At 32.1% G+C, this 12,224-nt stretch overlaps 1 protein-coding gene across 2 annotated transcripts in view; it reads left to right on the plus strand.

Annotated features, from left to right (window-relative positions):
* Positions 1 to 12,224, plus strand: part of LOC145245838 (C-type mannose receptor 2-like) — a 122,778-nt gene that overhangs the window by 54,290 nt on the left and 56,264 nt on the right. For both annotated transcript variants that reach the window (XM_080107491.1, XM_080107492.1), the window contains one exon: positions 5,638 to 5,831. In XM_080107491.1, the coding sequence (XP_079963617.1) occupies positions 5,638 to 5,831 (194 nt within the window). The remainder of the gene's footprint in view (positions 1 to 5,637; positions 5,832 to 12,224) is intronic.

Genomic DNA, 12,224 nt, shown 5'->3' on the forward strand with positions numbered 1-12,224 from the left:
AGCAGTTGTCGCCGGACGGTGTAACGATGTTAATGAGACTACGTTTTTCTTACTGACGTAAACAAAATATTTAAAAAAAGGTGGCAAAATCAGTATCAAAACGAAGTTGTATAAAAAAAAAACTTAACAATATTGATTTTTATTTAACATAACCAGAAAAAATGAATCATGCTTTTATTGTTGACGTATTTTAATGTGTGTGCTGGTGCAACACACAAGTAAAGAAATGATAAATAGGTTTAAAAGTCCAATGTTTGTGACAACGCGGATATACTCTTAAAAGGAAGAGTCCTGGCATAAAGGCAATGTTTGTAAATAGTGTATATAGTCGCTGGGACAATATATATATATATATATATATATATATATATATATATATATATATATATATACGTAATTTTTGTTGTTGATTTTTTTTAAACGATATTAAGATTAGCGTCTTCACCTTGAAGATCGGACGTTTTTTAGAAATTGCCCATTTTTTATTTTGGACATAAGCAAATAATATTTTTATTTTTAAAACAGTAATCTACGTACATGCATGTTTCGGGGTCTACCCCCTCGTCAGCGTAGCTTGACTGTTATTAGGACTCGAACCCTGGACCTTATGTATTTCAGTCCAGCGTCTTACCATTACACTATGATGCCATAGTCTATTTACTGTTTAGTTTTTATCGTTTATATATTTTTACGTAGTTTTGGTTGTTGATTTTTTTAAACGATATTAAGATTACCGTCTTCACCTTGAAGATCGGATGTTTTTTAGAAACTGCCCATTTTTTATTTTGGACGTAAACAAACAATATTTTTCTTAATTTATTTTAAAAACATATATATATATATATATATATATATATATATATATATATATATATATATATATATATATATATATATATATATATATAAGCATAATATATATATAAGCATAATATATATATATGCATAATATATATATACATACATATATATATTTACATATATATACATATATATATATATATATATATATATATATATATATATATATATATATATATATTTAAAACAGTCTGATAAGGTTTAGATTAAAATGTGCAATAAAGAGCAAGAGAGATAAATCTTTCTCTGATTAAGGCAGAATGCCATTTTTACAGAACACATGTTTCTTTATTATTTGGGTTTTTTTTTAGGTAAAGGAAAATATAGTTTGTTATTTTAACTAGTTCAATAAATATGTCTGATACAATGCAAAGTTATATTTCTCCAGGCGCGCAAAATCATATTAACAGGTTTAACACCCGGAGATAGAGCGAGAGTCGTGTGGTTGTAACACTTCAAGGGAAATCTGACTCGACTGGGTTTCACGCGCAGTGCCTTTTTTATAGGTGCAGACCAGCCCCCAACGATAGCTATTAGAAAAATATTTTCAAAATTCGCTTTCTTTGAATGCCGATTAGATAAAAAGTCCAGGCCTCTGTTACGTGGGCTGCTTTCAACTACGTCGGTGCGAAAAGACAGAATTTTAGTTTTTATGCCCCCAGAATTTGCGTGGATGTCTATAATAGATGTATGCGCAACTAGAACGCTCCTTGACCAGCCACTTTTAATGTTTGTGGCGAGTCGCTACAGCGACACAGATAACTAATGATTGAGAAAGGGAGATAATAGTTATGAATAAATAAAGAGAGGAGGATAGAGAAGAGAAAAAATAGGCTACTACAAAGAGTGACAAAGGAAGAAATATGAAGAAAAGAAAGAAAGAAAGAAGAAGAAGAAGAAGAAGAAGAAGAAGAAGAAGAAGAAGAGCTGGAATCGTTCAAAGAGTAACAAAGAGAGAGGGAACGAAGTAGGTAGATAAATGGTATGGAGAGTGACAGACGTTTTGAAATAACGGAATTTTGGGGTTGTTATCAAAATCCGTTTTCCAAGGTAACGAATTGAAAGAGAAAAGAAAAGAAAAAGAAACATGCAAAGCAATGTAGAGGAACTATAGGAAAGAACAAATAAAAATAGACCCGAAAGGTAGTTAAATTGATCCAAATTTTATTAAACGAAAATAAAATGTTATGGTTGCTTTTATTTTCCAAAGCCAGAGTAAAAAAAAACCCTTAAGGAAAAATATCAAATCAAAAACATTTAAATAAAAAAGGGATAAATTGACAGAATATACAAAAAAAAAAAGGGGTCTCTAACAAAGTCAACCTTAAATAACTTTTATCGAATCGAGCGGTAGACTTCTATGCTCAAAATGATAAATAACACTTTCTGGAAAAAAACGGGGGAATATCCTCATTTCTCCTAAAAATACAAGAAAACAACAACTCCTGCTTGAAAGGCTGAAAAGAAAGGAGTATACAAAATAAAACAAAAAGTAGTTCTTTTAAATGTTTGTTTCAAGTTCGGTCTTTCTTCAAACAAAAAGGAGGTTTTCAAGAAAAGAAAACATGCAAAGCAGAGTTCGCAAAATTATTTTTAGTTTTTTTTCTTCTCTGTCCTTTTTTTCCAAACAAACCCCCCCCTCTCTCTCTCTCTCTCCCTCTCTCTCTCTCTCTCTCTCTCTCTCTCTCTCTGTCCTAAATATAATTCCTTTTGTCAGAAAAGGTTGTAAGCTTCTTCTTGTTTTCTTCTTCTTCTTCTTCTTCTTCTTCTTCTTCTTCTTCTTCTTCTTCTTCTTCTTCTTCTTTCGCCCGAATTAAAAATCCTTTCCTCTGAAAAGGTTGTCAGGCTTCTTCATCCGTAAACCTTTCCTCGAAAGAGTAATGAAGAAATAAAATTAATGCTGACGAGTCTCTCTGTCAACAACTAGGAAAAGGGAGAAATAAAAATGTTGACAGGCTCTGTCCACACTTTTTCCTTTTCAATGAATGATGTATTTCAGAACACCAATTTCAAACCGCTCCATTAAGGGATCCCTGCTCTTTATAATGTGACTGGATGAATTTACGTCGTATGGTCTCGAACACGACGGAATCCCGGAAAAGAGTCTTGCTCTCAAGAAATCCTTTCTGGAACTGATTCGAAAAACGGAGATTTTTGGCACTATTTCCAGAACAGCGTATCACAAACAAGCTTCTTCCACTTTTCAAAGATCAACACATGGCAACTATCCCGCGAGCGGAAGAGACAGAGAGACAGAGAGACATATAGGAAGGGGAGGGGAGAGAAATGTCTGCGAGGACTTAAATGACAAAAAAGGAGAAAGAGAGAGAGAGACAGAGAGAGAGAAAGAGAGTAACGAACGCAAACACAAACAACCGCCCACAGAAAAACCCTTCAGTTCACACCACTGCTTGACGAAACGGGGCCGAGAGAAGGAAAGGAGTAACATGAAAACCACAGGCTAACCAAAACTGCTGACCTCCCACCTTCCTTTGCACTGCTGAAGGTAACTATATTGATAAAAAATAAAATTCCAACAGAAAAGACAAGAAGTCACAACTTGTGTGTGACTGAGTAAGTAGAAATAGATCATCCACTTATTTTATTTATTTATTTATTTATTTATTTATTTTATTTATTTATTTTATTTTTATTCATTTTATTTTTAATTTATTTTTATTTATTTATTTTATTTTTATTTATTTTATTTTTATTTATTTTATTTTTATTTATTTATTTATTATTTTTATTTTTATTTATTATTTTTATTATTATTTATTTATTTTATTTTTATTTTTATTTATTTTTATTTATCTATTTTATATTTATTTATTTTTTTATTTATCTTATTTTTATTTATTTATTTTATTTATTTATTTATTTTATTTTTATTTTTTATTATTTATTTTTATTTTTTTTTATTTTTTGAAAAGCGAAATTAACTTCCGCATTGGCAGAGATATTTAATCTCAAAATTAAGATCATTTAAACGATAAAACGGGGTATCTTTCGAGTACGTTATTTCGATTAAACGTCCAGAAAGTATTGCTTACAATAAGCAAATCTAAAAACAGTATTTCAATCCCATAATTTCCGTGTAAGAAGGTGGAGATGCGATGTGACGAACATAAAATGTTATTTGATTGTTTTGGGTATCCAAAAAGTCACTAAAGGTTTTTTTTTTATACTTAAATACATTCTTTTTTCTTAATGATATGTTTCTATAATTTTTAAACAATCTGATTAAGACATTCGGAAATTTAAAAAAAAAAAAAAAAAGAAGTAAAATTCAAACAATCTTTATTTATGAAAAATGTCTTTTAAATGTTGCCCATTTTCAACTTTGCACATTTGTACTCTTTCCAAAACACTATTCATGACAGATTACAGTATTTCTGGATTGTAATTTAACTTTTTCTTGTGGAGATATCTAAAAGAAAGAGTCTATGTTAACAAACCCACAACCCTGCAAAAATTGAAGGAAAACATCAGAAACGAAATAAGGGAGTTAAATCGCAATCCAGAGATTCTGCAATCTGCCATGAATAATGTTTTGGAAAGAGCACAAATATGCGAAGCTGAAAATGGGCAACATTTAAAAGACAATATTTTTTCATAAATAAAGATTGTTTGAATTTTGCATTTCTTTTTAATTTCCAAATGTCTTAGATTGTGTTAAAATTACAGAAAGATATTATAAAAAAAATCTATTTCAATTCAAAATACTTCAGTGACTTTTTGGACACTCTGATAAGCTACACTATTTCTTTTTCCGTTCGTTTTTTTTTGGTCTTGTTTTGGTTTTTTTTTTTTTCGCCGTCCTCGAAATAAAGAAAACATTTTTTCACATAAAGGGGCTAACTTAGAATTTTCAACCAGTCAAAATGATTCCCGCTTGTTTGAAACGATAAACTTACCCATAACGAACTTGTGTAAAATACTAATTTATTATAAGAGCAGTAATGCGACCAAGAAAAACCCAGAGAGAGATATATATATATATATATATATATAATGTGTGTGTGCGTGCGTGTGTGTGTGTGTGTGTGTGTGTGTGTGTGTGTGTGTGTGTGTGTGTGTGTGTGTGTGTGTGTGTGTGTGTGTGTGTGGTTGATTGATTAGTGGAACTTACATGTGTATAATGGATTGTATAAATGATAGGTCGTAATTGGGTATCCATAATAATTTTAATTAAAGTTTAAGTTATGGTCGACGATCCATCTGGCTTCATGTTCGAAACAGATAAAATGTCCACTCGATTCATATATGAAAAAGTAGAAACAACACTGTTCCCATTTATTTGCCTCCTCACGAGGACAGGGTTAGACACAATGTCGATGTTTAATGTAGATCAAATTCAGCTCGCCCAAAAGGGACAGTGTGGATTGTAACAAAAATAAAAGTTTCTTTTTTCTACTTTTTACCTCCTTAAGAATTTTTGTTTTCTTTTGCAATCATTTCTGTTCCTCGATTAGTAGTGGAAATTGTGTTGGTAAGATTTTCCACATTATTGGTAAGCAGTTTACGAGCCTGTAATTGTTGGGAGCGGTTCCCTTTTCTGTGTCTTTTTGTATCGGCGTGGTTGTATCTTTGTCATGTCTGCTTCGTGGATACATCTTTTCAGGTTTTATATTAGCCGTGTATTCCAGCGGCCACACCATGTAAGTATTTTAACATAGGCCTACGTTTTCAATCCATCCCACCGATATCCACATAACACTGTTCATATTTTATTTGTGTTTAGTGTTACAATTATTATTATATTTTGATTGGCAGGATCGGCAGTGGATGTAGAAGGCGAGCAGTCCGGCTTTTACCGTCGAGAGAACAGTTGTCCGGATTCGTGGCAAAGGGTTGGAGACACCTGCATACTCGTGAATAATGAAGACTTGTTCACGTGGAAAGAGGCGCGGGATGAATGCCAACTACAATCTGGTGACCTTCTTGTCATCAACTCTCCTGAAAAACAGGTCTGTAGTTATGTATATATGTATTATGTTATATTATTTTCGCTTGGTGTAAATAAACTTGTTTATCATTGAGTAATTGGCTCATCGACCAATCGAATGGCTTGGCGTATGAATACAGTTTGTTGGATTTGTTCATTAACCGCCTGTGTAACTGGTTTTCTGTCGAGAGTTAGAGTAAAACGGTGATATGAAGCAGATATGTTACGGCTGGTCCTTTCTAACACACCAGACTATCATTTTCTACTAGTTACCTCCTTAGCAGCTATTTTTTCCGGCTAAACACCAAAACATGATAAAAGCATCAGTCGGGGACCATATAGCTTCAGGCTTGTTTAACTTCGTATATCCATTTATTTTTCAAAGTAATTACAATACAACACAATAAATATGAACATACTGTTTGATGTAACCGGGATGGTGGGGGTCTTAACATTTCGAGATAGTATCTCCTTTTCAAAAGAAAAGGGACAACGGAATGTCCTTACAAAAAGGAAAAACACTAAAATACCGTAAGGCGGAAATGGATATATATATATATATATATATATATATATATATATATATATATATATATATATATATATATATATATATATATATATACTAGCAAAAGTACCCGTCGTTGACTGGGTTCAAAAACAGCCTACAGAAAATGGACTCTGATTTATAAAAGTACTAGTGGAGGTACCCGGCGTTGCCCGGGTGTTTGTAGGTGTGTGTGGTGTTAAATAAAAATGAAACCGGGGGGGTAGGATCGAACCCGAAGCCCTGAGGCGAAGTTTGAAAATAAAATCGGTCAGACAGAATGAGTTACTGAAAGATGTTTGAATTTATTTAAGTAAGAACCAAATTGGCAGGTGCGCGCACGGAAGTCGTCGAGCATTACGACAACGACGTAAGCATTGTTATAAGCAAAGTAAAAAAGAAAACAACGTTAAAACTTAAGCGGGGGGGTAATCAAAATATCGAAAAAAAAACACAAAAAAACTAACGTAAGGCAAACGAACGATGTTAAATGTAAAAATCGAAAAAACAAAAAAGAAATGGCTTAAATAAGCCTGTTACGATATTAAAATTTAAAAAATCGGTGGGTGCCCGGATGTTTTTGGGTGTGTGGTCGGGTGTAGATAAGCGAAGTAAAAAAAAACCCAGAAAAACGAACGTTACGTGAAAAATGGCTTAGATAACACTGGTTCAATATTTCAATTTAAAAAATCAAAAAAAAAAAAAAGAAAAGACATCTCACATCACGATTCGAATCCAAAACGTTTAGAAAACGAAATAACGCCCTAACCAACTGAGCTAACGCGACGTACATGAAATTTAGTCAGTTTTTCAATTATTTAAAGTAAATCAGGTCATAACGTCATCTGACGCATGCGTAGAACCGGTCGTCATCACGAGAGGATCGTTTTTGTTGACCCCCCCTGTCGAAAATTGTCGATTTCGGGGTGACAAAATGAACGTTTTTGGCCAATTATTCGATATTTTTCGAGCGAAGGACGGAGCTTCGATATGATACCGAGTTTGTGAATTTTCGTCGTGTCTGTCGAAAGTTTTTAGCGGACACACAAACACACATACAAACATACAAACACACATACATACACACATTTTCACTTTTATATATATAGACTAGTGGGGGGTACCCAGTGTTGCCCGGGTGTTTGAAGGTAAATCAAAACTTCGGGGGGGGGGTAAAATAAAAAAGTTTTGGTGGGTGAGTATGAGGATCGAACCCGAATTCTTGAGGTGAAGTTGGAAATTAAAGTGTGAAAAAAAATGCGACGTAAACCATTGCGCCATTTGGGGGTATCGGAATCGAAAAAAATTCGTGCTTATTTTCCGATTCTAAAAACGATTCTTTTAATTGTCTTTCTTATTTGCTAGTAATATTGATAAAATAAGTATTTATTGATTTAAAACTACTCTTAAAACTAAAATCGATAGATCATCCTTCACACGTGTGTTTTTACGTTCAGAAAAAAAAAGTCTGAACACATAACAAGTATTTTTATGGTAATAAGGGGGAAAAAACTCTAGAGATTTATAAAATATCGGAATCGGGAATTTAGTTCAGAATCGGTAACTGTATCGGAACCCGGAAAAATATTGGAATCATCCCATCACTGATATATATATATATATATATATATATATATATATATATATATATATATATATATATATATATATATATATATGGCTTAAAACTTATTGGTATATGAAAATTTACTGGATTACACGAACTCAGTATATTACATACAAGTCTATACTGCTGCTTATTATGAGCTGAAAAAATACACCAATACATACAACATGTTCTCAAAAGAGGAAATCACTTTCTCACCAAAGAACATAGCAATTCCAGGACACAAGCAATACACAATGAGCATGATCAAGGCGGTAAAAGATTTCACTAAAAGAATCAGATGGAAGGTATATCACCACACTAGTAAAAATACTGAGGATAATAACATCATCACCGCTTTAGATAAAGGCATGGATGGAAATCCTTCGGAGGAAGACAGCGTGAACTACTGCAAACTCTACCAGATAAAAACTAGAAAATGCCCACCACAGTTACAATCCTTGGAACGTTTTGAGCTGGATGTGATAAATATGGTAATGGGTTTAAAAGTAAAAAAAAAATCATGAATATTTAAACCCTAAGTTAAGAAACATTAATAAGACTTAAAAAAAAAAAACAATGGACAATCCTAATCTTATGATCCCAGCAGATAAAACTATGAATATTTACAGTATGAATTTTCAAACTTATAATAATCTCATTCTAACTGAACTTAATAATAAAAACAAGAAAGCAACTGAAGAGGATCTATTTAGAATCAACCTGTTAGCATTAAAAATATGTGAGAAAATTAACATTCAAGACAAAATAGAAGTTTACACCCCACTTAACCCTCGATTTTTATTGAAGGACCATAAACCGTACTTCAATAATAAACCCGGTTTTAGACTTATAGCCCCATGCGCATCCAACATAGGTAATATTAGTAAAAAGATACTAGAGAGAATCATACCAACCTTAAAATCCAAAATTAAGCACAACCTCTGGATTTCTTCAGGTGAAGTAATCAAGTGGTTTGATAAGATACCTAAAAACCAAAAAAGCAAATTCATCATGTTCGACTTAGATGCGTACTACCCCTCTATTTCCCCTGCACTGTTTAAGAAAGCACTTAAACTAGCAGGAGATCAAACTGACTTAACAAAGTTGGAAATTGAAATTATAAAAATAGCCAGGAAAACCTTAATCAGATATAACGGTGAATTGTGGACTAGAAAAGATAGAGAGGGTCATTTTGACATCACAATTGGTACCCAAGACTCCTCGTCGGTCACTGACTTGGTTGGTCTTTACTTACTAAAGGAGATAGACAAGAACATTCCAGGTTTAAATGGGGGACTTTACAGGGATGACGCACTTTTCGTAGTTAATTCTAGCGATCGTATTACTGAAAAATCAAGAAAAAACATCAAAAGTTTTTTTTTAAGGAATTTGGATTAGAGATAACAATGGACAGCAATTACAAGATAGTTAACTTTCTAGGCGTTATCTTCAACTTAAACGATAACACATACGAACCTTACCAGAAACCTAACTAGAAAACATTCTACATAGATTACCGATCGAACCATCCGAAATGCATGAAGAAAGCGCTGATTCCCAACATTTCTAAAAGAGTTTCAGAACTTTCTAAGAATGAGAGTCTTTTTGAAAAAAAAAACAAGGAATACTACAATGATGCCCTTAGAAGATCGGGATTTAACGGAAAAATTGAATATAATAGGACCAATAATAGTAACTACAAACCTAGCTGCGTAATCTCATATAACATGGCAATGAGAGCTAGAAAAAAACAAAACAAAGATTAATAAGGGAAACGTTGAAAATGATCAAAAGAATAGGAACAGTGGGGGAAATAATAACAACAGAACAGGTAAGAATGACGGTGCTACCATTAATAAGAGAAATAGATGCAAGAGATAGGTTTGGTTCAATCTACCATTCAGCGAGCACATCAAAAATAATATACCTAGGAAATTCTATAGAATAATAGACCAAAACTTCCCCCCGGATAATAAATTAAGCAAAATAATAAATAGAAACTCTGTAAAATTATATTTCTCAACATCCAAAAACGTAACTAACACTATAATCAGCTCCAACAATAGAAAAATCAGCAAAATATGGAACAATAACGAACTAGCAGCAACGAAAGTATCCTAAACAGAAAATGTAATTGCAGAATACCTGGGAATTGTCCGTTGGATGAGAAATATCTAACACCGGAAATAGTGTATAAATGCGAGATAAAAACCGACAACACTAAAAAGATATATCTAGGAGCCACGGGAACAGTGTTTAAGGACAGATATAGAAATCACGTAGTATCCTTTAAAAAGGAACCTGAGATAGAAACTAATAGGGATGGCGTAAACGATAGCAGATGGGAGGGTACAAAAAACAGCATTAAAAATAAAAAAAAGAGGAATACAACTGCATTAGGTGATTGGATTAAGAAACTTAACAGAAATAATGAAGATTCTGAATTAAAATGGTCAGCAGTGGATAGGGGAGGACGTACAGCTCCAGGAAATCAAAAAGGTGCAATCTATGTTTATTGGAAGCCTTCTACATAGTGAATTCCAAAGAGGAAATTTTGAATAAAAGACTAGATGCCATACAGGGATGTCTTCACAGGAATAGATTTCTGCTATCACGCCTCAAATGTAACTGAGGTATAACTTTTTACAACAATAAGGATCATCGGATGCTAGGATTAAATTTTAATGTAGGATTAAATAGCTAGGAACGTTATAACTTAAATGAAGGGTCCAAATCTAATATGCGAATATAGTTTCTATTATTCTAAACCGGGTAAGAAATATAAATAAAGTATAAAGCTCATCTAAGAATGGAATTTTTTCCATAACGGTGAGCATTTTTGTATTCAGTTGTAGCAGTATTGATGGTAAAATAAGTTATACCCTCTTCAAATCAATAAAACAACTTAACAATAAACTACTAGTTATTTTTAAAAATTGAATTAGCAATTTGGGGACTGAAAATTAATTTAATTGATTTTATCATCTGACAAGTTGGTAGAATCCATGCTGATTTATTTATTTACTTACTTTACTCCTTGTTCTAAATGTTTTTACTCATAAATGAAGGAGTAGACATCTTCTCATCGGAGTGAAACACATTTGTAGCTATTGGGAGGTTTTGCTGTCAAAATAATAATTAGAGGATATATACTATTTTATTTAGATACCCAAGAATACAACACACGAATTATAACTCTGGCTTTGAAGACATGAGCAGCATAAGTGATTAATAAAAGATGTGGGTTAAACCCATGGGTAAAAAACATTTTTTTAAGATTAAAAACATACTTTATCTTTAATTTGTTTAATAAGCCATCGTAGCACGTTCTGGATCTGTTTGATTAAATTAATTATTAAATCATAGACGCCTTCTAGTAATCAATAGACCGAAAACATCAAACGGCTTGAATTATCTCCCTTTAGATGTTATAGGAACTAAAATCGATCTCTTTTCCAACAGAATTAAGTAGTAGCAATTAACAACATAATTGGATTATCTCCCTTCATAATTGTCTTTAGTAACGATATGAAAACATATTTAAGTAGAATGACAATGAATTTTAAAACATTAAATAATAAATAGATATGAATACAATACTCGAAATGTTGTACGAGGATATATATATATAATACAGCCTTTTTATTTATTCTCATATTCAATTCAACTTTAAACCTAAAATGGTCTTAAATCTAAGTACTAAAATAACGATAATCTGTAAACATTACTTGCCACTAATACGAAACTAAAATTAACCGTAACGTTATTGCAAAGGTGTTACGGCCATACTATAAATATAGAAATAAAAATTTAAAAAATTATTTTTTATAAAAAATTAATTATGGGAAATAAAGGAACAGCAAAATCTAATTTAGGAACTCAACAAATGGGATCTATATTAAAAAATTTTTTTAATGGCTTAGGGTTTTCTGTGGAAACTTCTCATGACTCTGTTCTTAAATAAGGATACGAAAATTAGGTGATATATTAATATTTAAATGGGCTTTTCCGTAGTCACCGCAAAGGTAAATTTTTCTCACATGCTTTTGACGTTAAGGGAATTTTTCCTTTTCCTTTTTTTTTCTCTTCAAAAATGCTCTATTGTCAAAGTGTTTTTATTCATAAAGTCTGAAGAAATACTGGTTTTTGAAAATTTTCAAACGATATAATGTTTGAAATTGTCAACTGGGCATGGAAACAATTGTAATGTAAAATGAAATACACTTTTTGTTGCCATCAACACCTTTTTTGAAGTCTTG

This window comes from Euprymna scolopes, chromosome 23 (genome assembly GCF_053919585.1).
Source record: "Euprymna scolopes isolate OS-2025 chromosome 23, ASM5391958v1, whole genome shotgun sequence".
NCBI lineage: Eukaryota > Metazoa > Mollusca > Cephalopoda > Sepiida > Sepiolidae > Euprymna > Euprymna scolopes.